This window comes from Ambystoma mexicanum, chromosome 1q (genome assembly GCF_040938575.1).
Source record: "Ambystoma mexicanum isolate Mex_15411 chromosome 1q, UKY_AmexF1_1, whole genome shotgun sequence".
Classification (NCBI taxonomy): Eukaryota; Metazoa; Chordata; class Amphibia; order Caudata; family Ambystomatidae; genus Ambystoma; species Ambystoma mexicanum.
The window spans coordinates 258205104-258232528 of NC_090922.1; the positions used below are offsets into that span (position 1 = coordinate 258205104).

A 27425-nucleotide genomic window follows, 5' to 3' on the forward strand; every position below is an offset into this window, starting at 1 on the left:
CAGTAATCTAGGCTGGGAGATTTTTGTCTGGCAAAAGGCGACTGTGGTGAGACACAACCAGTGGTGAGACTCAAGAGTAGCAGCCTAAACTGGTAAATGTAGTCTAGCAAAGAGCAAAGTTGTCGAAACACAAAAAGTGGTAATCCCCAACAAAGCAGTCCAAGTTAGGAGCCCAAGGAAGGCCAAATGCAAGTGTGGTAGAACACAATCCATGCCGAGATCCGGCGCAACAATCCTAACTGGGAAACATAGTCTGGAAAGGGTAAGGTGTTCAAATAGAAACTGTGGGAGATTCAGAGAAGTAATCTAGCTGGGGAACCCAGCCCGGTAGTGTAAGTGTGGCAAAGTACAATCAGTTTAGAGATTGAAAGTCGCAAACAAATCCAACCTACGCATCACTGTGAGAAGAAAGTGCAATGTGGTGGAACACAACAGAAGCGAGATATAAAATGCACAGCTTCACCTCAGTGAGGCAGCCGAACAAGGCCAAATCATGTGTTTGGGGTTGCTGTTGGTACTCTTGTTCAGAGGAGAATTGTCTTGCATTTCGGTGCTGAATTGCCCAGGTGGGTGGGACCAGACTGATATGCAAATGGATATTTCTTCTCTGTGAAAAGTACAGTGACCTCAAATGTGGTTGTAGACCCTCTTGAGTGGGAGCCTGCCCATAGAACAGGGTATTTGGCCTTGTTCATTCTCAGTAGAGGGTCTCCCTGACCTCTGTTGAAATATGCAAACCAACCCAACCAAGGGAGTGCTGTGGGAAGAAAGTGCAATGTGGTGGAACACAAAAATAGCGAGATTCAAAAATGCAAACCCAACTGACTCAATAATGGCAAGAAAAACATATGTTTCCACATGTACTATTGTCTGCTTCTTGTGTTAACACTCTTCAACTGTATGCATGTGAGTAGTTCTCCATTGTTTTGCTACAATTGACAGCGGAATCAGCACAGAAACAAAATAAGTCTTAATAGCAAATGTTTCCAAGTCTTTTCACTATAAAATCAGTTCTTCGTGACAATTCTGCTTCTGATCTCAATGGATCATCATAGTCTTTGGTATCAACTTTGCCTAGCAACAATGCATATCCATTATAGTATGGGTTTAATACGTATCTGAAACATATGCACCACCATCCTTCTACTGGCACATCTAGACGGTATGTGCTGTCCCTTCACCACCCAACGGAAGGCTTGAGAGGGTAAATAGAATTCAATAGGGGTGGAAAGATGTACACAAGGCAGTGTGGAGCTGCCCCAATCTGCATGACACATTTCAGAGACGGGTGGCTGTCGCCTCATAGCTGCCTATACCCACCCTTTCATTGTCTTCCATCTGTCATTGATAAGGGGTGTGAGATCAGCCGCAATCCCAATCCATTCTGGGAGGTAAGTATCCTTAAAATGAAAATACTGGGGAAGTGTGGATTTTGGTGATGTGAAGTTGGTTAGATAGACCACCTCTCCACCAGCCAGGTAACCTGCCCACCAGCCAAAGGTCCCAATGGTCATGATTGTGTGGTTACATTGGACAAGCAGAGCAAAGTCATTTGCCGGCGTGGATTCATTACTGTCACCAGCAAAATAGACATCCCCGTTGGAGGCATTGATGTTTTCTTTGCACCACGGCACCCCGTTGCTGGCCACCACAAAAATGGGCTCTTGGTATTTTTTACGGAAATAGTCCATGGCTTCTTGTAGGTAGGCTCGATCCCCAATGACCCCTTTCCAATCTCTGGGCATATGGACAACGTAGTCTCCTCTTCGCACATGAACTCCAACAAAGGTGACATTTGTCCGTGAGCCCTTCAGCTTTGCCAGCTGCTCGTTGGTGCCGTCTCTTAGAAAGTCATGTAATGTGAATTCTCTGCGGATCTCATCTCGTATATCACGGTACCAGGTCCATGACCAGGGATCGCCTGTTATTTTCACATATTTGCCACTGATATTCTTGTACTCTTCACGCATCCAGTTACTGGGGTGAAATCCCTTCCATTGAATCTTTTGGGCTACACTGTCATGGATCACTGGAATAGTGATTTTAAAGATAGGGGCTAGATAACTGTGCATATGAGACAGAATATAGGGCTGCTTTCCGTTCATCTTTGCAAAGGCATACAGGGCACCATACCCGTTCATCTGATTGCCCAAGCGGTTGATTGAATTCACAGTCCACATGCCATCCCTTTTCACTTTGGTCTCTCTTGTCGGTGTGGATGTCTTAGTAGCCGAATCTTTGCAGAAACAGTTTTCTCTGTTAGAATATTGTTTTCTCCGTTGGCTATTCGCGTATAACGATAGAACCATGATGCACACCAGAAATACCGCAGTGAGAAATCCCCCACGAATAGAAAATAGATTTGGCTGCTTCATGTTCTTTCTTCTTCACTCGAGCTTCTTCCTTTTTCTCATGACCTAAACAGAGAAAGAAATGTACTTTTTTAAATTAAGCAGTTCCTTCAAGTTTTCCCACTCGTTGACTTTCCACCCATCCTATCTTGAGAACTTAGCAACTTGTTTTGCCTGAGATGGTGCAAAGTAATTTCAGGCACCCAGTTCTGATATGTTCACCTTTATTGATATTTGCCAGATTCCTCAATTGCTTTTATGTGGTTCTTGTATTTTTGTATACTGTATGTGTCATGACCTTTCATTGATATTTGAAATGCCGTCCGATGCATTGTTCACCCATTGCCTGGTACGAGACCTGTTTCGCTCAGGGACTTGGGGATCATTTATTTCATTTTTGCTATCACCAATAGACACTAACAGAACGAATGTGACATGTAAAAAAAGCGATGTGTACAAATGTTGCAATTAAGCAATGTAGGTGTGCCACGTGGTCCACAAATACACCCCCGTTCATAAACATTGTCTTTGATTATTACATCAAGGATGCAATCCATGCACCTCGTGCCTTACATTCTGCATCTCCATTTAAAAGTGCAATCACGTAGCAACCAAACAATTCTCTAAGGCTTCGGATCATCGCCTTCTCACCAATGTGGCCAATCACGGCCTGATCTCATTAGTAAATGTACCTCTAGAATTAACCAGGCTATTTAGAGGTGCGTCAATGGATAAAAAAAAATGATATTAAGAGGATAGAAGTCGAGACTGTCCACAGACGTGAATGTTTGCATGGACGAAATATTAAAATTGGCTGACATGGAAAGATCGATTTATTGTCGGAAGAAGTCAATGATCATTTTTTATTTTAATATTATTTGTATTTAAACTATTTAGATTATCTGTTTTGAGTAGATATGGAGTAGATTCCTGACATGTACTAGCACTATTTATACTTTTCTTTATGGGGGAGGGAGTGGGTTTATAAAGACATGTTGACTGTATATTGTATCCGTAGAGAGTTGTAACATGCAAAAACTGCTAATAAAAAAAATAATTATAGAAATAACTGGGCCTAGCATAAATCTGCATCTGGTAGGATGTGCATGTAAAACATTTCCAAAACATGTGCATCAACTCAGTATTGTGTGCATGAAGTCTGCAAGAACGAATCTTCATAATCTTACCATTTATTTGTCTGTGGAAATATGTAGCCTGTGCATTGAGTGATATTGCCTACTCTATAGTTAGCATTCATCTAACGCCTTTAACAGCATAATTACTTTGAATCATTCTTTGTTCATGTTGCGATTTTACTTAATTTTTTTCCCTGGAGTCCAGAGACAATACAATCAAAATGGCGACAAAAGTAGGGTGGGGCATGGGGAGGCTGGGTGTTAAATACATCATTTGCCTTACTCACCCAAAGATGCATGACTTGGTTTTAAAGAACATTAAGTCACATGTAGATTGCAAATCATTCTTAAAAAGTAGACCTCCCAAAACATATTGAGATGTTTCAGAATGTGGGAAGGCCCGAGCCTCACCCGTCTGCCCGTCCCGCTCAATTTCTCTATGTTCATCCATCCGCTCATGACCATCACTCCTACGCAATGGAATCACCTAAGTGAGTATCCACCTATGGAGACAGTCCCGACATAATATCCCCAACTAGAACCAGCAACTAAATGCTCAATACAAAATATACTGAGGTCCAACACTGACATTCAGTTTGCTGGCCGGTATTGTGGTGGCAAAGCCAAAGACTGGATCGCGGATGTCCTATTCACAATCAACCAAATCCACATAAGCTCAGAAACCTTAATACACAGATGCATTCCCTGGGAAACCGAAGCCACTTTCCTGATGGAATCCAATGGGCAATACACACTTTGGAAAATGGCACCATAATGTCTGTGATAATGAGCCTGCCGGCTCGGCAGGCGTGACAGACACGGAGCGGGGCTCTCGCTCCATGATCGTGAAACTGTCGCGGGGAGCGGGAGTTGCGCAGCAATAAAAACAGGACCACAGGTATCGATGCCTAAACCCGGACTGGCGTTTACCCGCCAGTTCCGGTGATGCCTTTATTTCTACATCCGCCTGTAGTGTCACGTGACCCTGCTATTCCGGGACACGTGACACCACATTCCTCCCCAAATTGGAGGTAAAACTCCCATGGGTTGACATTACATTTTACATAGAGTCTTACTTCTAGGTGAGTGAATGTCTCTGTCTCTGCTGTCGTCTTCCTTGGTATATTTCGTCTACTACATATCCTTGAAGGCGGGAGGATGGTCTGGGCCTTTCTCTCAGACTGTATCGGGTGTTTCTTTCACGTGGCGCGTTTTCCGTGGCGGCCTCCACTTCACCATTTGCTCCTTCCGGTACTTCTATGGTCTGCTGTGGCGTGGGTGTTTGCGGTGGGTGTACTACTTCCTCTCTCTGGGGTGACCGTTGTTCTTCCCACATTTCTGGGGGCACTTTCCTGAAATGGGAGACGTTCCTGGTTACTGTCTCTTTTCCGCGGGTTGCCGTAATCATGCTGTGGTTAGTGGTCGTGACGGTCCACGGGCGCGCTTCGAAGTTGAGGGACATTTTCTTCGGTGGTGCCCGGTTCCTGACGAGGACTGTGTCTCCCGGGTTTATGTCTCTGTGGTGTGCTCGTCGAGCAATGCTTTCTCGCTCATTGTGTCTTTCCCGTCTTGTTTCCATCCCGATGATATCTGGGTCTGGCGCTGTCCAGTCTGGGTGTATCGCTAGCTCTGCCTGGATGGGGACTCCGAACATGAGGGCCGCCGGGCTGACCCCTGTGGCTGTGTGTGGGGTTTGTCGGTGTGTCCTCAGAAACCGATATACAGCCTTCAACCAGGGGTGTCCTTGCTCCTTGGCGATCCTGATGATCTTGTTCAGGGATCCCATGAAGCGCTCTGCGTCACCGTTTGCCTGGGGCCATCTTGGGGTGATGCGTTGATGTTTGACGTTGACTTCTTTGAAAAATTCCCTTAGTTCTTGACTGACAAACGATGGGCCATTGTCACTTTTCATTTTCTTGGGAATGCCATGAGTGGCGAATATCTTTTCCAGTGCGAGGATGGTGGTTTCTGCGTTCGTCGAGGCGACATGCTCTACTTCCGGGTATCTGCTATACTCATCTATCACCACTAGCAGGTATCCTTCTCCAGCGATGGTGCAGTGGTCCCACATTCGGGACTTTAGGTAGGCGGTCGACTTGACAATCCCTTGGTGTCCACTGTGGGCCAGCTTGAGCGCTCTGTCCTCAAGGGATTCTGGTAATATGATCCTGTGTCCTTTCAGTATTACTCCTTCAGGGGCTACAGACAGTTCATGTCTGACTCCGAATAGGGCCCTGAGTTTGGCTTGGGCAGTGGTTGTTCGGTGAGACATTGACATGAGGTACGTTTTCCAGTTGCCTGACTGTATGGCTGCGGCTGTATGTTTTAGGACGGTGTCCTCTGCTGTTTCTTGTACCACTTCCTGCAGTGTCAAAGCTCGTGGTCGGGCGCAGGCTATCACGTGACAGACGTGTTCGTCCGTTTCTGTTGCGTGGCGCTGTTCTTCGTCAGTGGCTGGCCGCGGGTGGCGGGACAGGTAGTCCGCCGGATTATCCGATCCTGGGCGGTATTCTACTTCAATGTTGTAGGGTTGAAGCTGCAACATCCACTTCTCAATGCGGGCGGGCGGATGTGGGGCGGAGCCTCGGAATATCGGGACAAGGGGTTTATGGTCGGTGAAAACTTTCGCCTGTTTTCCTAACAGGTAGACTTTAAAGTGGCGACATCCCCACAGAATGGCTAGGGCTTCCTTCTCGATATGAGCATAATTTAGTTCAGGTTTGGTGAGGGCTCTGCTGGCAAACGCGATTGGAAATATCGTGCCATCTTTATCTGTTTGGGTCAGCACGGCTCCTAGGCCAACTGGGCTGGCGTCGACAAGAAGTTCGGTCTGTCGGTCTACGTTGAAAAACGCCATGGTGGTGGTGGCGGACAGGGAGTCTTTTATTTGTTGAAAGGCCTGTTGTTGAACCTCCGTCCACTCCCACTTTTGATCTTTCTTGGTTAGCTCCCTGAGTGGGCTGGCGATGCTTGCAAGATCGGGGATGAATCGGGCACAGTAGGTGGCCATTCCCATAAAGCTTCTCACCTCTGAGGCTGATTGTGGTGGTTCAAATTCTTTTATGTCTCGTACCTTTGCTGGGTCTGGGGACACTCCTGCCGCACTGAAAATGTACCCGAAGAAACAGAGTTCTTTTTTGTTGAATTCACATTTGTCTGCGTTGAGGGTCAGACCGGCATCTTCGAGTCTCTTTAGGACTGCTGCTAAACGTTGGTGGTGGTCGTCTTTGTTTGACGCATATACAAGGATGTCGTCACTGATGTTGGTTGCTCCCTCGAGGCCCGTGATGACTTTCCGGATCTCATGCTGGAATACTTCCGCCGCTGAAGATATCCCAAAGTTGAGTCTCTTGTATCGCATCAGGCCAAGATGGGATGAAAATGTTGTGATGTATCTGGACTCTTTTGATAGTTTTAGCTGATGATAGCCGGACCGGAGGTCGAGCTTGCTGAAGACCGTCGCCCCCGTGAGATCTACAATGAGTTCGTCGATGGTGGGAGTGACATGGCGCTCACGACCGATAGCTATGTTGGGGAGTCGCATGTCGATGCAGATCCGTACCGCACCTGGTTGTTTTGGTTTCTGGGCTACTACCATCGGCGAAACCCACGGGGTTGGTCCAGACGTCTTCTCAATGATCCCTGCGTTTTCGAGCTTGAGTAGTTCCTTTTCCACGGCTTCTCTCAGGTGGAATGGGATTCGCCTGTGCCGTACAGCTTTGGGTTCGATGGTGGGGTCTATGTGCAGCTTGACCGTTCTCCCTTTTAGGCGTCCGATGCCTCGGAACAGCTTTTTGTGTCGCCCTAGGAGGTCGTGTAGTTCATCGTGTTGAGCACTGAAGGCGAAATGTATCAACTCCAGCTTCTCGGCTGTTTTACAGCTTAGGAGGGTTTCGCACCCGGCGTCCACCACGTAAATTCGGGCTCGGCAGCTGGCATTACTGTGAGCGAAATTGGATTTGAATGATCCTCGCACGGGTAGGGGTTTCTTTGATCCATAGGCGTATAGCCTGACTTTCCTCTTCAAGAGCTCTGGTCTGGGGTTCAGACTGTTGAATGCTGTCACGGGCATGACATTTACTGTGGCACCGGTGTCAATGATAACTTTCAGTGGGTCTCCATCGGAGAGGATGGTGCATGTTGGTCTCCTCTTCTGTCGTGATTTCCGTGGGTCCACTGCCGATATTAGGTGCACCCGATGTACTCGCCTCTTCCCTTTCTTTCTCCTTTCTTTGTCTTGTCTTTCGGGGGATGAGTCGCTGTTACTTTCGTCGCTTTCGCTCGTGGTTTGGGATCTGTGTGATTCGTCGACTGCTCTAGCTTTCCCTCTCCGCGTTGGTTGGTGGGGCTCTTTGGGCGCGAATCTCCTGCGTGGTTCTTGTGGTGGCCGCGAGTCTGCGTCCCGGTCGTTCTTGTTCGGTGGGTTTAGGCAGACTGCGGCGTAATGGTTCAGGCGGTTGCATTTTCTGCATGTCGACCCCCACGCTGGGCAGGAATCTCCCTTATGCCATGGGCCTCCGCACCACTTGCATGATTGATCGCGCCTTTGCGGTGGTTGCATTCTTGTGTTTTGTTTCGGGCGGGTGCCCAGGTGTCGGGAGATGGCCGCTACGTCTTCTGTTGGTCCAGGGTTGTCTAGCGGTGGCCTCTGAATGGCTGCTTCCATTACTGCTACTTGGTCCTCTGTTTGCTCGCGGAGTCTTGCCATCTCGAGGATGCGTGATAGCCGCACATTCTTCTCTGATAGTATCGCCCTCCTCAGCTTCTCGGATGAGATGCCGTTGATAATCTGGAGGCGGATGGCGAACTCCTCAACTGGAAATTCGCAGCCTACCGCCATTTCGCGAAGGCGAGCGTGAAACTTGTCCACTGTCTCTGTTTCCCGTTGCCTCGCCATGCAGAAATGAAACCTCTCGTAGTCGGGGTTGAGGTCTGGTTTGAACATGTTGGAAAGGGCGGCTTTGGCTGCAGCGTAGTTGGCATCAGTACCTCTGTTTGGTGTGGCGTTGAATAGGCGCAGGGCGGCAGATCCTATGTTGAGGAGGAGAAAGGTGCGCATCTTTTTGGGCGTAGTGATATCTCTCGCGTCGAGGTGCATCTCGAACTGTTGTAACCATATTTCCCATCTGATGGCTGCTCCGTTGGTAAACGGGTCGAAAGGCGGCATGAACGTGGTTAGCGAGGGGTCAGTGCGTTCCTCGGTGATGCTCCTTCTCGACGTGGACCTGGCGCTGGTCTCTGATGGGCTGGACGTCGGGTCGGACATGGTGTGTTGTGCAGTGTTACGGCGCTGTGTCGCAGCTTACCGTGTGATGGCAGTTGGGCCTGGTGAGCGCGCAGCGCGTGGTCTCACGTGCGGCATCCTGGCAGGGTAGGCCGTGGGTCTCCTGCGTTGATTGCTTTTCCACTTGTCGTGGGGTATTAATTTCTGTTGGATGCAGCTGCCAGGGCTGGGGGCTGTTGCCTGGGGTGTTGTCAGCTATGATGATTTTTTTTTTTTTCCTTCGTTTTTTTTTTTTTCTCCTTGTTGGGGCCCTGGGCACTGGGCCTACTCTCCGCCGCTCTTGGAAGTTGACTGTGATGGTGGGCGGGGCCGGCGTTGTTGTCTTGCCGGCTCCGCGATCGTACAAACGCGGGTCCGTGGGTGCGATGGCCTCCGTTGTTGTCGGGGCTCGCAACTCACTTACCGCCTCGTCGCCAGTGTGATAATGAGCCTGCCGGCTCGGCAGGCGTGACAGACACGGAGCGGGGCTCTCGCTCCATGATCGTGAAACTGTCGCAGGGAGCGGGAGTTGCGCAGCAATAAAAACAGGACCACAGGTATCGATGCCTAAACCCGGACTGGCGTTTACCCGCCAGTTCCGGTGATGCCTTTATTTCTACATCCGCCTGTAGTGTCACGTGACCCTGCTATTCCGGGACACGTGACACCACAATGTCCGTGGCTGGTAACGCTAACCTAGGAGCACTGGATAAACCCTTCTCTCTGCTAATAGGGCAATAGAGATGAATAATATGACCCAGCAATTGACCTGAGAGCTGGCGTTTAATGCAAGTTTCCACTAATCAAGATCATCGGGTTTAATTGCAAAAACAAACCGCTCAGCAGCCAGGACACAAGGAAGCTGTACGTGCAGTCACATCCGGCTGCTCTGCTCATTAGATTCTCTGCCGTGTATTCGAAGTTCAGTAGCTGTCACGTGATCAGCCTCGCTTCCCCCCATCCTGATCTCGAAGCCCGTGGCAAATTGAAGACCACCCCTTTGCTATTTATTGTTGTATGTCCAGGGCAGAGAACTGTAATTGCATATATTAGCATACATGCCAACCCTCCCGATTTAGGGGGGAGACTCCCAACTTTTCATTGAAAAATATAGATATTCTTCACGTTCTCCCGCCTAAAATAATTCCAGTGCCAATGTATTCCTATGGGGTAAATAACGTCTCCCGATTCCCTACACAAAATCTCCCTCATAGATCTATCAGAATGTTGGCATGTATGTATTAGGTAGAAGCAAATATTTCACTTGGATCCCCGAAATGAAACATTCAAAAATAAATAAGAGACAGGAAGAGGGTAAAGAGAGAAAGAGGGGCAGTCAAGCACAACAACAGGAAGATAACAGGCGAAAGATAGAAAGATACAAGAGATCAGGAGCATAAAGTGTTGAACTGCTGCAGAAGCGCAGGATTCCACCCCGTCACCTGCAGGTCACACCTGGCTCGCAGCAGCAAGCGCTTATCCCACTGAGCCATCCTGCCAAATATTCCTGCTGCGTATCCCACTGAGCCATCCTGCCAAATATTCCTTCTTAAAAATGTGTATACGGGCAGCTTCAGGTAATGCCTTGACCCCGGGGTATGGGTTTCTTATTAATAAGTAACACCTATTATTACAGTGCTACGAAGCAGGGGGAATATGTCATGACACATTTCTTATAACGGTGATATATTTTACATTAAAAAAAGAGTGGAGTTGGTAGACACACAGGAGGGGGTGGATATATCGCAAATATTTATTTTTATCTGCACAGGCCATTATACATAGTGAAGTACAAGTGGATAGCTCAGCAAGTTAAATGCTCAACTCTGGCACGTGCCAGCATGCACTTCCAAAGTTCAAATCTCAGCCCTTCATCCGTCTGAGGATGATACATTGGGCCTCATTACGACCCTGGCGGAATTCGGAAAACGATGGCGGAAATGCAATACCGCCATCGAATAGCGCTCGGTGCGACTATGACCCGTCACCGCAAAGTACGAAGCCATTAGCGACACCGTAGTGAACGCCAACGCCAACTGCACCAAGCACGCGCGCGCGCGCCATGCCAAACGGTAAACACCACCATGGCGCAAGGGTACGCTAATTCCGACCCTAGCGGACATGTACCTAACGCCATCAAGCATGGCGGAATGTCCCATTCCGCCATGGTGAGAAGTACGGCATCGCGAATCAACCGTAAACGGCCCCACTGAGTGCCTGTACACCGCTCCCTGCCCACAAAGTACAACTCCCTGTAGGTGCAATGAAGTCACAATGCAACCATTGAAATGTACAAGTCACCCATGCATGCCAACGAACAAATGAAACACAAGAGGGGCCAATGGGAGCTGCAGGGCACAGATGGCACGAATACAGAAGCCATCCCAATGGACATGACCACAGTCCCCCACCAAGAAACGCACGCAAACACAGGCACCTGTGACCAGCAATATTCCGAAAATCACATCATTCCACCAGTCCACCTGGCTGACCGGCATCTGTTACACAAAACCCAATCCCCCGCCCCTGAGCATGACAACATTCAAACAGTCATATTGGCAGCCCCCATCCCTGACCTCACGGGCTTCGTAGGCAAACGCGCCCAGTACAGTACCACGCAACTAAACTCCGAAGCTGGAACCCAATGCAGATCTCCTCACAATACATCGCTCCCCAAATAGGAATATGCCACATCACTTGCAAAGAAGAACGCTACACGGGCCAAATCAGAATAGAAATTTAATGCACAACAAAATCACCAAGGCCATACAGCCATCAGGCCATGAACTCCAAAACACATTTCACCATTGTGGGCTGCATCCGCAAGAAATGACCAGCCACTACTTGTGTGACGCCCTGTTCCATCATGGTACACAGAGCCACATTCACGTACGAAAAGGCAACATGGAAGCGCACAGAACCGCAGGGCCGGCCCAATGGGGAGGTACTAGTCCAGCTGAAAGGCCGAAATGTTGCTCCGAGCCACTAGTACTGCGTAAGGGCATGTGGCCCATTGGCGATCGTCCCATAAGATCGTAATGCTGCTCCACTGATTAACACGAAGCAGCAGGTGTCGGGAGTAAAAGCCATCTGCAGGAGTGGCATACAGATGGCAGTGGCAAAAGGGGAGGAGATACCTGTCAACCAAAAGAAAAGAAAAAGAACAGAATGGCCATCAGAACTACATCCGAACAACTCACTTCAATGATCACACTGAATCCACAGCCATATGCATGCTAGCCCACTCCAAAGGATCATCACCACCCCAAAACCACTTGCGACTCATAACCATCTATATCGAGGTGTAAACACCATCACAAACGAGTGTACCTGTGCATGCGTCTGTCAAAACAGAATCCATCTGATGGGATTGTTAACGTGCATGGACACAAGTGTCTGAAGGCGCGTCGAGAAAGGGAGGGCTCAACAAGGCCAGATAGACGATGGTCCCACTATGGCAGACCTGCATCACATAGCGCAGGGGAGGCGGATAGATTCCAAGAAGCCCTGAACATGGCAAACTCTGTATCAAATCATCTGCCCATGCATCCATTCATCATTCCCTCATCCCGGTATAAAAACGCCAGAACATTTACTCACATGACATTAGAAATATCCATTGAGTCTGTGCGTTATGCAGCCTGCAAAATCCACAGTGCCCCAGCCCGTAATTCCAGTGTTGTGAAGTAACATGTATTTGGGAACGTCCGGCCTCATCGCCCACGTCGCTATTGCGCATCCCAAACTATTCATATCAATCATTGCTTCCTCGCCATGGCCCCTGTCTCAAGGACATTGAACAATAGAACGTTATATTTGCAGTCAGACCTGTGGGCATCTCCTCGCCGCGAGCTGAAAACCGAAAGCGCCGCCCTTCGAATTCCTCATTTGCAACATCACGTCGAAAAGGCATCTGTGGCCGTTTGAAATCACAAATTAATCCATCTAGTGCGGCTGTGTGTGAAAATGGCAACTGCCTTCACCCACAAATGGGACGCCCCGCCCGTCGGTGCAACTCGGTACAGTGATGCATGAGGGCCCACCGTTACTCGAGTACTACGTTCCACTGACCCTTCACAAGTCTGTTCGCGACGGCAAAGATTGTATGTGAAACAATGGGACCATAGCCGAATGTACATATCAACAAATGTTACACGGCCATCGGGTACAAATACATGATTGCAATAGCAAGATGCCATTACCGAATTGCAGCGTTGTGTGCGGGACGTGCTCGGCCAAAGGGGAGAGCAGCTTGCACAGGTGGAATGAATCACCACAGGTGGAGGCCATACAGCCTGAAAACACATAAATAGCACACCCAGTCTCCTCCCACAACCACACACACTCCGAAATGCTACCGGCAGGACTCGCGATGTTGGCCCTGGGGGACCTGATAGCACTGCAAGTACTCCAACTCCAAGAAGAAGACGAACACCAACTACAACCGGCCGCACGGAGGAGACGCAGGAGGAGGAGGAGGGCAAGGCAGGGCCAGCAAGGGCTGCCAGCACAGCCACTACCACCACGCAGGCAGGCCGCAATCCCACGCCTCCGAGCACATCCGTTCAACCTCACTGATGAGCAGATCCACACCCTCTACCGTTTGGACCGGGACACCATAGCCGCCATTGTGGACATGACACAGGCTGACCTTGTCAGCATGATAGATAGCCCAACCGCCATCCCACCCCTACTGAAGGTGGTGTCTGTACTCCACTTCCTGGCCACAGGCACCTACCAGCACACAGTCGGACAGTTGCATGGCATTTCTCAGCCACTGTTCTCACGGACACTATTGCAAGTGCTCGATGCCCTCCTGCAGCACGCAGACGACTACATCTCCCTACCACGCTCGGAGCAGGAAATTACAAACACGAAAGTGGGATTCCATACACTTGGCGGCATACCGGGTTGCATTGGTGCCATCGACTGCACCCATGTTGAATTGGTCGTCCCACATGCCATGGAGGCCCAGTACCGCAACCGAAAACAATTTCATTCCCTGAATGTACAAATGGTGTGTGACTCCAACAGGATCATTACACATTGTTGTGCCCGATTCCCTGGATCAACCCATGATTCTATGGTCTTGAGGAACTCTACAATACCACGCTAGATGGAGCGACACGCAGGGAACAGATCCTGGCTACTCGGTGAGTCTCATTACATGCATGATAATGTGGGGTATGTGATTCGGCAATGACCTGGCAGGAAGGGGGGTGGGGGGGTGGTGTGCGTACGTAGCAATGGCATTCCACATAATCCGTTTATCGTCCACATACAGGTGATGCTGGGTATCCACTGAAGAGATGGCTCCTCACACCAGTCCGGAACCCACGGGACCAGCATGAGGAGGACTACAACCATGCCCACTCACGTACCCGTGTAGTCATTGAACAGGCATTCGGCCTACTGAAGACTCGTTTCCGCTGCCTCAGCAGGTCTGGCGGGGCACTCCTGTACCACCATGAGAAGGTTGCAAAGATGGTGATGGCATGTGTCATGCTCCACAACATGTGCGTACGTAGAAATGTGCCCATGCCCCCTGACGCAGAACTGCAAGCACCTGATGATGGTCATGAAGAGGGTGGGGATGTGGCAGCACCTCAAGGAGTCTGCGAGGCACCGGAGGGCCGTGACATTCGTCAGCATCTCATTGATGCATGCTTCTAGCACTCACGCCTGGTGGCTGATACATGGACACGGTACTCGTGGCACTGTGTGTGTCTGGTACATGCACAATATGGACTGTACGCCTATGATGGCCTAGTACACAATGATCATTGTCCACACATCACATTGGTTGATCGTGCACTGTTTATGGCATATGTGATATCATATTGAACACCCTATCGACCCGCCACCCAAGTGAGCACAACACACCCCCTCCACCCTCCTACCTCCCCCCCGAACACCAGTGTCCAAAGATGCTCATTGTCAGTGGGCTGTCGCTATTGCAAGCCCCCTCTGCGGGTATCAGGGGCACCCCTGCCTGTGGAGCGCAGGTTCCTCCCAGATCTACGTTGGGGGCTGCCCTGGACGGAACTTGCAACGGATGATGTCTCTGCCTGCTCACGTCCATGCATGTCCCTAAGGGTTTGTGAGAGCTCAGTGAGCACACGGCGCACTGCGGCAAGTTCGGCACATACGTCTGTGGACGTCGCATGCAGTTCCCCCCTCAGGCTCTCGGTGCTTCTCTCCATTTGGACTCTCAGGCTCTCGGTGCCACTCTCCATTTGGACTCTCAGGCTCTCGGTGCTAGTCTCCATTTGGACTCTCAGGCTCTCGGTGCTACTCTCCATTTGTGCCCTTAGTGTCTCTGTACTTCTCACCATTTCTGCCCTAAGTGTCTCAGTTGATGTTTCTATGTCTGCCTTAGTGCCCCCACATTCATCGGCATGGTCCTTGAGGAGCGTGGCCAGTTGCTGCTGTTGCACGATTAACTGGTCGAGGGACTGTTGCCTCTGCTGGGCCATGGCCATTTGCGGGGGTGTCACAGAGGGGCTGTTGACCTCATGTTGCCTTGCCACAGGGCTTGTGGGGGATGGCCAGTCGTCGTCTTGTGGGTGCCCCTGCGTGGTATCCTCATGTTGTACGGGATGGGACAGACAGGGGGATTGGGACAGGTCATGGATGGATCTGACTTTGACATCCCCGTCTTCTGTGTCGGAGCATGCTGCCATCAATGGGGTGTCACCTATGGTGCTGCTGCCACCAGAGGCAGTGCCTTCTGTGGCATCCGTTGGGGGGACCTGTGGCGGTGGTGTTGTGGGCATGCTGGCTGCTGGGGTGCCTGTTGATGTTCCCTCCTCTGTGCTGCCACCTGATTTGTGCTGCTGCCGTGTCTTGATGCGTGCAGCTGAGGTGGAGGGTCTTTGGCCGTTGGTCTTGGCCCTCTTTGCAGGTGTGCTGGTAGGGGTGTCCTGATGCTCGTCGTTTGGATCGGACCCTGTGGTGGAGTAAAGGAGGGCGAGGGTTATTAATGGGTCTGTGGGTATTGGAATGGCATTGTATCACATGCATTGGGGTAGTACCTGAGGGTGATTTGGGTCGGGGCCTTGGAGGTGCTTTCATTTGTGTGTGGAGTGAGGGTGCAGTTGTTTGGCAGCCTGCAGTTAGGGTGTGCCTGCTGCACGTGTAGTGGGTGTTTTAGGGCTTTTTAATTATTTATGTATTTATTGTGAGTTTTAAAGTGCGCTATCAGGCCGATGTGTGTGGACGTTCTCCTGGACATGTGTTTCTGTTGCACTATGTGGACACATGGTACTTCACATGATTGGACATTGTGGATTTAGCATTGTTTTATTTGGCCCACCTACCTGAATCTTCGGATGTCTGCACTCCTTTCTCCATCCCTCCGACTCCCTCTATGCTCTCCATTCCGATGGTGGAGGCACAGATTTCTTCCCAGGGGGTCAACTTGATGGGTGATTCAGGACCTCCCCCGGTGGCTGTGGCAATGTTGCGGTTGGCAGAGAGTATGCTGCGGACGCGTATCCGCAGGTCGTCCCATCGCTTTCGGCATTGCTGTGGGGTGCGGGGTGCGGTCCCCACCGCACTTACCCGCTGTGCCACCAGAGCCCATATGGCCTTCTTGTTTGCAAGTGCCGTCCTGGTCATTTGTGTGCAGAAGACGACGGCAGCATTCTCCTGGAGGGTCTCTGTTAGCACGGTGAGTTCCTCACGGGAGAAGTGGACCTGCCGCTTGCGGTCGCACGCTTTCTTCGCTACTTTTCCCATTTTTCTTGGTTTCGCTAGGGTGGATGACGGGTTGGGGTGTGTCTCAGGGTAGTGTTTTTAGTGGTTGTGTGGTTTTAGTGGTTTTATAGGTGTACGGCGGGATGTTTCCCGTTCCGGGCCCATGTTTTTACTTCCGTTTCCGTATATTTCCGGTCACCGTACTTTCCGGTAGGCGCACACTGCGGTGTCCGCTGTGATGGGTGGCGGTATTGCACCTAGGGCGCCGTACGGCGGCGGTGTGGGCCATTTTGGGGTCATTTCCGCCATCGCGGACTTTGCACTTCCGCCATGCCGTGGTGCTCGTGCCCGATGGGTCGGAATGGGCCGCACTTTGCTCCTTCGTGCAATGGCGGAAACGCTATTTACGCTGTGGCGGTCCGGTCAGTCACTTTCCGCCAGGGTCGTAATGAGGGCCATTGACTTGAGTATCATTATTTTTGGTAGTAATAACACTAGTTTTTTCAGCCCTTTGAAGGAGGAGGAACCGGGCATGAAGAGCTACTTATTAAAAGGTGACATTATATAAACTATACAAGCTGTTTATAGGAAAAGGTAGCCCACAGTAACATTGAAGTGTGCAGCTTTGCTCAAATAAAAGGCTACAGAAGTTAAATAATCACATTCGGAAACACAGTTGCGCACGACAGAGATGACAGCCTGATAGAGGAGCTCTACTGCCCGGCATCAATACGTCCCTAAAATCCTTGATTTAAGGGTGCATTATGCTGCAGATTTAAGGGTGTGTTATGCTGCAGATTTAAGGGTATGTTATGCTGCAAATGTGAACTGCCTTGACTGCAGAACACCTGCGCTACTAAACCTGCCCGATCTCATTGAAGTCTGCTGTCCGGGAGCCAGTTGGATCTCTGTGGGCCTGAGAGCACGCTGGTGGCGGTGCACTCCTCCTCCTCCAAATCGTAAAACTGCCAGAGCTGATGGGTGCGGCACGTGGGTGGGCCTAAGATCCCAACTGCTGCAAGTCAACAAGAGGGACGCCTGCTTCAGGGGACAATGGACTACAATGTATCCCCACTGAGGGGCCACCAGGTCAGTCAGGCTGCCACTCGGCCCTGCACGCCTTACCCCTGTCCCGAGACACCCCGCTGCCGTCACACACCCCCACAGTCCGTGAGAGGTGCTGCCACCCCCTATACAGCTATATTAGGAGCCTCCTGTGGTGGATGAGCACTACGCGTTGCCTCCTGCATCTCCCATATTTGAAGTGCCCGCGTTTGGCACAGCAAAGCCCCCATACTGTGAGGAGCAGTACTATGAGCTGAATGCCATCCCCGGTCCCTCCTACAGTGGTACGGGGGCCCACAGACGTTTACTACCTGTGGGTAAGATTCAGTGCCTCGGGTGTGTGATAGTGTTTGTTTTGGTGTTAGTGTGTTGTGTTGTGGTGGGCTGTAGTTGTGTTGCACTGGTTAGATGGTGTCCATAAGGGATCCAGAGTCGGGATGGTCATAGCTGTAAGACTATCTGGTGTCTTGGTGTTTACTTGCGTTCTTGACGGTTTTATGGACTATGTGGGGTGGTTCACACTAGATGTACTTCCAGCATCTAAGAGATGATGTATGTGAACAAAGAAGTGATTAGTGGTGTGTTTATGTGTAGTGTGGCTAGCCTAAGATCCGGTGTAGTGGCATTGGTTATGTTGGAGCAGCAGGAAGGGGAAGTTGGTTAGTAAGTCTGTCGGTTTGTTTGAGTCTCTGGTGTGACGCTTTGGTTGCGCTTGATGGTATCTAGCAAGGTTCCTGATAGTGGTTCTTCGGACCATCTCGCCTCCACTCTTGTTGTTTGTCTGTGATGTTATTGCTGCCAGTGTCCCTTTGTGGTTGTCATTGTCTGTTCAATAGCCAGGTTTGAGTCATTTCCTGAAGATGATGTGCTTTGGCTCTTACCCCTGATTATATACTGCCTCCTATAATAGACACAGACCCTAATGTGATTCATCTCACAACTCCTTCCATCAAGGAGCTTACTAAAACAAGTCAGGATCAGTCTCTGTGTGATAATAACTGCATCCCTGGATCCTCAGAAGGTGAAAATAATGTATCTTTTTATTATTTATTTGCATTTTTAAAGCGCTCACACAGCCCGGGGGCAACAAGGCGCTGTTACAGGAATATGTCTTAGTTGCATATTTATAACACGCTTAAAATACCCAGAGGTTTCTAAGCGCGGACCTGGGGAATGAACCTGTGTTGCTTCGTGTTGTCTTATTTCCAAGGCAATCAGGTTGCCGCTGAGCTATCCACCCGGGACTATCCTACCTCCTTCCAATCAACTAACCTTATCCCTACTGAATACACGCTCTTTGGTGGAACATGCCTTTGAAGTCGCTGATTACATTTGAATGCACAATCCTGATGTTATGGCCCCTTCAGAAACATGGCTATCTGATACAACCCAGATTGCTGTTAACAATGCTTTCCCCCCAGGCTACAAAGTTTTCAGGGCTGATCGTAAAGCTCAACGAGGGGAGGGTGTAGCACTCCCTGTCAAAGATTATTTTGACTGTCATGATTCTCCAGTGCTTACCACTTGGATGGCTGCGAACATCTTATGATAAAAATGAAAATCAATCCAAACTCCTCTCTCATCTTACTGATTATCTATAACCCATCCGCAGGCTGTTCCTTCTTTTGAGGAACAGCTCATAGGATTGCTGAATGGCATCCCTAAAGTACAGTTCGTGTAATGGTTGATTTGATTTTAATATTTGGGCTGATGACTCATCAGACACCTCTGCCATCTCCATCCTACTCTCTTTGGAAGTTATAGGCTATACTCAATTTGTTAAAGTCCCAACTCATCAAGCAGGACACACTTTAAACTGGATATGTGTCAGATATATCTGTTATATCCTCTTCTGCTTGTGAAGAGTCTGATCCCCTGTCCTCCCCTTCCTCCTCACCTCTGATTTTCCGATGTAATGCAAGCTTCGGGTTATCTTGTGTTCGAGTCTTTCCCTTTTTTTTTTGCAGATAAGGACGACCGTGAAAGGACGCCACAGTGACACCCAATGGGTGAACTGTGACTACCCTCCTCAGCCGTTAAACAGTGGGGAAAAAGCCAGAGGCATAAAAAACCCCAGAAAGGAATGCTTCAGCTGAAGAGATGAGTGGATGAGGAATATCCAGAGATGGTTAACCTGGGTGTAGGTCCAGTAGTAGAAAATCTGGGTAGCAACAATACAGTTCAGGAAAATGCAGGCAATCCGTTGGGCAGGCAGGAGTCGGTACACAGGAAGTACAAGAATAAATGCCAATGAGGGTGAGGCAAGGCAGTCCGTTGAACATAAGGTGGTCGATACACGGGAAGGCAAGGCTAAGGTAAAGACGGGGAGGAAAGTAAAGAAAAGAAGGCAAGACAGAGGGATAATAACACAAGACGAGAGGAAAGGACAGGAGGAAGATGGGAGCGGAAGGTAGAAAGAGGAGGGTCAAGGAAACGGAGGCGAGAGGATAAGATGGAAATACAAGGAGGAAGGACGGAAGGAAACGAGGCGAGTAAGAGAGCAAAACACTGAGGAGCGAAGTGCAAGGAGTACGGCAGCGCAGGCGATCAGGAAAAACTGTTTGTTGCAACGCATCCGACCCCGGAAGTGAGTGGCTTATATACGGGCGTCGGAATGCGTAGAAAAAGACTAGACTCGTACTCTGCGCTTCATTGTACGTGAAGGAACCAGTAATGGAGGACGCAGCTTCCATTTAGTCCAAAGTCGCCAGGTTCCCTGAGGTGTGACAGTATGCCCCCTCCTAAGGTCCACTCCTCCTGGCTTGCTCGGATTATTACGATGGAACTTGTACAACAGTAAGGGGGTATTCAAATGAGATCTAGGTTCCCAGGTGTTTTCTGAAATAGGGTATCCTTTCCAACAAATAAGGTATTCTAAGCGTCCTCTATGATTCCGGGAGTCACATATCTGGGCCACCTCATAGACATCTTTAGAAGGGTCTTTGGGTACAGAGTTGCTGCTTGTCTTACGGGTCCATCTATCTTCAAAAAAGGACTTTAGTTGAGAAGTGTGAAACACCGGATGAACTCGGCGTAAGCTTGATGGTAGCTGTAGACGAAAAGCCACAGGGTTTATGACTCGAGTGATCTTGTAGGGCCCAATATATCTAGGGGACAGTTTTGAGGGACGTACCCAACGTGGTAGGAATTTGGTCGACAGGAGTACCTTAGAACCAACACCCCATTGTGGAACTGGTCTGCAGTGTTTATCCGCTTGGGTCCTGTTTCTTTCTTGGGCCTCCTTCAATCCCAGCCTAGCCTGGTTCCTCCTTAAATACAAGGAGGAAGGACGGAAGGAAACGAGGCGACTAAGAGAGCAAAACACTGAGGAGCGAAGTGCAAGGAGTACGGCAGCGCAGGCGATCAGGAAAAACTGTTCGTTGCAACGCATCCGACCCCGGAAGTGAGTGGCTTATATACCGGCGTCGGAATGCGTAGAAAAAGACTAGACTCGTACTCTGCGCTTCATTGTACGTGAAGGAACCAGTAATGGAGGACGCAGCTTCCCGGATGGTCGTCAATGAGGCTTCGGCCGAAGGAACTGAGCTCTCTATGTGAACTAATGGAAGTAGGGTGCGGGGATGGTAACCATATGTACAGAAAAAAGGACTAATCCCGAGGGCAGAGTGTTTGGCGTGATTGTAAGAAAATTCTGAAGTAGGAAGTAACTGGACCCAATTGTCTTGCTGTTGGTTAACAAAACACCGGAGATACTGCTCTAATGTACCGTTGAGGCGTTCCGTCTGTCCGTTGGATTGTGGATGGAATCCCGAGGTGAGAGCTCTCTCTATACCCAAGCCTTTACAGAGAGCGGACCAGAAATGGGATGTATACTGGCTGCCTCGGTCCGAATGATCTTAGTAGGTAGACCGTGTAACCTGAATATGTCTTTCAAGAATATTTCTGCCATACTGGAGGCAGAAGGTACTTTGGGTAAGGGTGAGAAATGCGCCAACTTTGTGAAAGAATCAATCACCACCATGATACAGGTACAACCTTGTGACTCTGGTAAATCAACGATGAAATCAGTAGATACCGTGGACCAAGGCCCAGTAGGAATGGCACAGGGTTCCAACAATCCCAGAGGTCGTTGCGAGTTGGATTTGTTCCGAAGGCAGGTGGTACAAGACTGGACATATTGTTTGGTATCTTCCCTCATGTTGGGCCAAAAGAAGTGTCGTACTAGAAAATCCTGAGTACAACGAATACCACGATGTCCGGAAAACTTTGAGTCATGACACCAGGATAACGCCGTCTTCCTCAAAGCTGGCGTGGGTAAGTACAATTTGTCGTTTACTAGATAAAGTCCGTCTTTAATGACGTACTCCGTCAGGTGGTCATGCATTTCGTCCTCGAATCTTCCTCCTGAATCGTCCCTGACTCGTTGTAAAAAGGTAGAAATAACTCCAATTCTTTCGGACCTAGGAAACATCAACTCCGTCGTGGATTCCGATTCAGACAGATAGTCACTGCGCCGGGACAGGGCATCAGCTACCAGGTTTTGTTCGCCCGGGATATAGGTGATCTCGAAGTCAAACTGGGCGAAGAAATGTGCCCATCTCGCCTGCCTGGTATTATAGCACTCAAATCGACGTAAAACTTGCAGATTTTTGTGATCCGTACGAAGGGTAAAAGGATGTTCCCCACCTTGGAGGAGGTGACGCCATTCAGCACAGGCTAATTTCATGGTGAGTAACTCTCGCTCTATAACAGAGTAATTACGTTGACTGATGTTTAGGGTTTTGGAAAAATAGGACACCGGGTGTTCCTTACCATGGTGTTCTTGTAGTAAGACCGCTCCTACAGCTGCTGAAGAGGCGTCAGTTTCCACGATGAAAGGGCTGTGCTGATCGGGTTGTCTTAAGATAGGAGCCGAACAAAAGGTCCGTTTTAGCTGTTGAAAACTCTTCTCCGCCTGAGGAGACCATTGAAATGGAGAGGAGGATTTCTTCAGAAGAGTGGTCATAGGAAGTACCTGCAGGGAGAAATTTGGGATGAATTTTCGATAGAAGTTAGAAAGGCCAAGAAATCTCTGGATGTCCTTAACCGTCTTAGGGGACGGCCAGTCAAGGATGGAATTGACCTTTTGAGGGTCCATGGCAATGCCCTCAGAGGAAAGGATGTAACCTAAGTAGGAAATGGACTTAGCCGAAAAGACACATTTTTCAAGTTTGACCGAGAGATGATTTTCTTGCAATCTGTGTAATACCTCCAGGACGTGGGTAAAATGTTCTTCTTGGGTGCGAGAGAAAACAAGGATATCATCTAAGTAGATGATTACTGAGTGACCCAAGAGATCAGAAAAGAGTCTGTCCATGAAGCGTTGAAAAATGGAAGGAGCATTGACAAGGCCAAATGGCATTACTTGATATTCATAAAGTCCAAAGGGGGTCCTAAACGCAGTCTTCCACTCATCCCCAGAATGGATACGAAGCAGATGATAAGCGTTCCGTAGATCTAGTTTGGTAAATATTGAGGCCGACTGAACGGCGTGAATGATTTCTGAGATGAGGGGCATGGGATACCTGTCCTTTGTAGTTACCTTGTGTAGTCCCCTGTAATCGATACACGGACCCAGTTCCAGTGTGTCTTTCTTGGGGATGAAGAATAAAGAGGCCCCTGCAGGAGATCTAGAAGGCCTAATCAAGTCATTGGCTAGATTCTTATCTAGATATTCTCGCAGATATCTTCTTTCTTGAAGTGTCAAAGAAAACATCCGACAAAAGGGGACCAAAGCCCCAGGATGTAGATCGATCCTGCAATCTTCAGGTCTGTGAGGAGGAAGCTCAAGAGGTATCTTCTCTGTCACTACATCGGTGTATTCCTTGAGAAAGGAGGGTAAACAATGTATTGTCTTAGATTCTATACCGTTGGCGGTTTGGATAGTAGTAAAGGTAGGTTTGGGCAAACAGCCTTTCTTACAGAAGGTTGAGTGGAAGCTTAAAAGGTTTCTGGTCCAATCTATAGAAGGGTTGTGTCGACGAAGCCAACCTATGCCCAGGATGAGAGGGAAGTGTGCTGCTCGGATAATGTCAAAGGCTAGACGTTCAGAATGTTCCATGATGCACACCGTGAGGATCTCTGTGGAATGAGTAATAAGGCCTGAGCTTAAAGGTTCTCCGTCAACACCCTCTACCTTCTGATCTTCGGTCTTGGCTACTCAGATAAGTCCGTGGCTTTCGGCCCACTGAGTGTCTATGAAATTGCCTGCGGCCCCACAATCCAGGAGAGCCTGGGTCTGAATAGAGGTCTTGCCGATAAGTAGGGTAACTGCCATCACCATGAGTCGGTCATCGTTACTACCTTCCAAGGTAGTGATTGAAAGGGTCACAAAGGGACTAGGACTATTCCCTCGGTAGTGAGACCCCAAACTTACTGAGGGTGCCCGTTTCCCGAGCGTCTCGGGGGTACATCTGGGCAGTCTCGAAGTAAATGAGTCGAAGATCCAAAGTAAATACACAGACTTCCTTCTCGCCTTCTTCTGCGTTCTTCAACCGTGAGAGGGGCGCGGGTAGTACCTATCTGCATAGGTTCTTTTCGCGTAGAGCGTGTCGAGGAAGGCGATGTCAGAGGGAGGGAAACAGGAGGTATAGGGATCCCAATCTTTGTCTTTCGACGCTCTGCTCGTCGTTCGGTTAATCGGAAATCTATCCGCAAGGTGGCTGTGATGAGATCTGTGAAGGTGAGAGGTCTTTCTATGCATGCTAGTTCGTCATTTAATTCTTCTCGCAGACCTCTCCGGAATATGGCGTATTGTGCCTGTTCTTGCCAGCCCGCCTCTGCGGCTATTTGTTTGAACAACGTGATGTAGGACATTAGGTCGGAGTTCCCTTGTCTGATGTCCAACAGGTCCTCGGAGGCCAAATACGTACTCTCAGTACGTAGGAAAGTCTGTTTCATCAATGTCTTGAATGCTTCGTAGTCTTGTAACACGGGATCTGCTCTGTTGACCAGCGGGGTAGCCCAGGCCAGTGCATTGCCTGACATGTGAGTAATCATGAACCCGACCTTAGCATGTCCCGAAAAAAATGTATGGGAACGGAATGAAAAATGTAGGTTACAAGCATCCAAGAACTCCTTCAAATTCTTGGGCGTCCCATCAAACTTCCCTGAGACTAAGGGTAATGGAGGGAGATCCGTGGAAGGTGGGTATCGTTCAGCAACTCTCTGCTGTAAAGCGGCATTAGCGCCTTTAAGGTTTTGAACTTCTAGGTTCAAGTTCTGGACAGCTGCCACTAACTCCTGCACCTGTTGCGGAGTGGCCATAATGATTTGCGGGCGTTGCAATCTGTCAGATATATCTGTTATATCCTCTTCTGCTTGTGAAGAGTCTGATCCCCTGTCCTCCCCTTCCTCCTCACCTCTGATTTTCCGATGTAATGCAAGCTTCGGGTTATCTTGTGTTTGAGTCTTTCCCTTTTTTTTTGCAGATAAGGACGACCGTGAAAGGACGCCACAGTGACACCCAATGGGTGAACTGTGGCTACCCTCCTCAGCCGTTAAACAGTGGGGAAAAAGCCAGAGGCATAAAAAACCCCAGAAAGGAATGCTTCAGCTGAAGAGATGAGTGGATGAGGAATATCCAGAGATGGTTAACCTGGGTGTAGGTCCAGTAGTAGAAAATCTGGGTAGCAACAATACAATTCAGGAAAATGCAGGCAATCTGTTAGGCAGGCAGTAGTCGGTACACAGGAAGTACAAGAATAAACACCAATGAGGGTGAGGCAAGGCAGTCCGTTGAACAGAAGGTGGTCGATACACGGGAAGGCAAGGCTAAGGTAAAGACGGGGAGGAAAGTAAAGAAAAGAAGGCAAGACAGAGGGAAAATAACACAAGACAGGAGGAAGGGACAGGAGGAAGATGGGAGCGGAAGGTAGAAAGAGGAGGGTCAAGGAAACGGAGGCGACAGGATAAGATGGAAATACAAGGAGGAAGGACGGAAGAAAAACGAGGCGAGTAAGAGAGCAAAACACTGAGGAGCGAAGTGCAAGGAGTACGGCAGCGCAGGCAATCAGGAAAAACTGTTCGTTGCAACGCATCCGACCCCGGAAGTGAGTGGCTTATATACGGGCGTCGGAATGCGTAGAAAAAGACTAGACTCGTACTCTGCGCTTCATTGTGCGTGAAGGAACCAGTAATGGAGGACGCAGCTTCCATTTAGTCCAAAGTCGCCAGGTTCCCTGAGGTGTGACAATATGATCCTATAATGTTCATACCTCTGCTATTAGTACTCATTGCTGCCCTTGGTCGGACCATTACACTTCCTATCCCCCCTCCAAGACATGATACCAATGCTAGTTCTAAGATCACTTGTAGAAACATTAAAAAGGTTACACCTACTGCTTTATCCTCCCTTGTATTGTCTAAGCTAGGCCAGAGCGATGCATTTGTGGATACCTCTGATCTAGCTTGTTGTCTATCCTCCACTATTAATGACACTATCAATATATATGCTCCAGAAAAAAACTAAATAGTGAAAGCTGAGACCATTAATAAAACCTGGTTTAATGATGACATTTTGGAGGCTAGGAAAATAGAAAGAGCACATGAACGAGAATGGGGTAGGAATCCTTGCTTGACCGCCTTGGAAAAATATAAAAAATAGGTCTCACATTATAAACATATCATAGTTGAATCAAAAAAGAACATATATAATGTCCATATTGATAATGCAAAACCAGACTCTAGACAATTATTTAAAATTCTCAAAGACTTTGAAAGTAATACATCTGCTTTCCCTTCTTTCCTTAAAGGCTCTGTAGGGTGTCAATCCAGGATGAATTTATGAACAAATTTGTCGGACATCGCTCAGCCATATCCAACCAACTGGCCAGCCTGGACTCCAACAATGATTACATCAATACTGACAGTAAGCGTGTGACTAACATAGCAACCCTTGCAAAATTTTAATTTAATAGTTGCTCTGAAAAGGGGGTCTATGAGATTGTCACCAAAATGAAATCGACTTCTTGTCCAGGTGATTCATGCCCCCTGATATTCTAAAGGGTTACTTGGATGTTCTGATTCCATGTATTACCAAAATGATCAATTCATCCTTCTTGACAAGCCTAGTACCAGTTGCGCTGAAGGATATCTAAGTCGCACCCCTCCTGAAAAAGGACATTCTTGATCCCTCAGTTCCTAAGAATTAAAGGCCAATTACCAACGTCCCATATTTGTTGAACATTCTGGACAGAGTGGCTTATATACAGTGTCAGAAATATATTGAGGAAAATAAACTTCTTAACTCTTAACAGTCTGGCTTTCGTTCCCAGCATGGAACAGAAACAGCCCTTTTGGATCTCAAGTCTAAAATTGTGGGAATCATTGAAAGAAGTCACCCAGCATTACTTTTGCTCTTAGATCTCTCGGCAGATTTTGATATTATCAACTATACAATAGATTGTTAACCATCTCCAACTGCTCAGAAAGTGCCTCCAATTGGATCGCCTGCTTCCTTGGTCTTAGAACCAAAGTGGCCGCTGAGAGGGCTCAAGCTAACCCCACCCCTCTCCCACGTGGTGTTCCGCAGAGTTCATGTCTGTCTTCATTGCTCTTTAACATTTACATTAGACCTTTCCTTGATCTTCTAGACAGTCTTGGTGTCCAGTTTGCAAATTATGCAGATGACACACAGATCCTTTTTGAGTTGTCCGGTGACTACAAGGAGGATGCTGCACCTGTGAATGGTGTTTACCACGAAATTCAAGCTTGGATGGCACATAACTCGCTGGCGCTCAATGATACAAAAACCAAGCTTCTCATCATGACCTCTGGTCCTCATTTGAAGAAACGTAATCCTGAATATGATCACTTTGTGATTGTGGGCAACACAATTACTGTGAACAAATCTGTTAAAACATTAGGAGTTATTTTAGAGCTGACATATCAATGAAGAATCAGGTAGTCCAG

At 48.7% G+C, this 27425-nt stretch overlaps 1 protein-coding gene across 1 annotated transcript in view; it reads right to left on the reverse strand.

Annotated features, from left to right (window-relative positions):
* Positions 1-847: 847 nt before the first annotated feature.
* The window catches only part of LOC138527237 (galactoside alpha-(1,2)-fucosyltransferase 2-like), a 284795-nt gene continuing 258217 nt past the window's right edge, over positions 848-27425 (reverse strand). The window contains exon 4 of the mRNA XM_069638353.1: positions 848-2417. Within this exon, the coding sequence (XP_069494454.1) occupies positions 1311-2375 (1065 nt within the window). The 5' untranslated portion in view covers positions 2376-2417 and the 3' untranslated portion in view covers positions 848-1310. The remainder of the gene's footprint in view (positions 2418-27425) is intronic.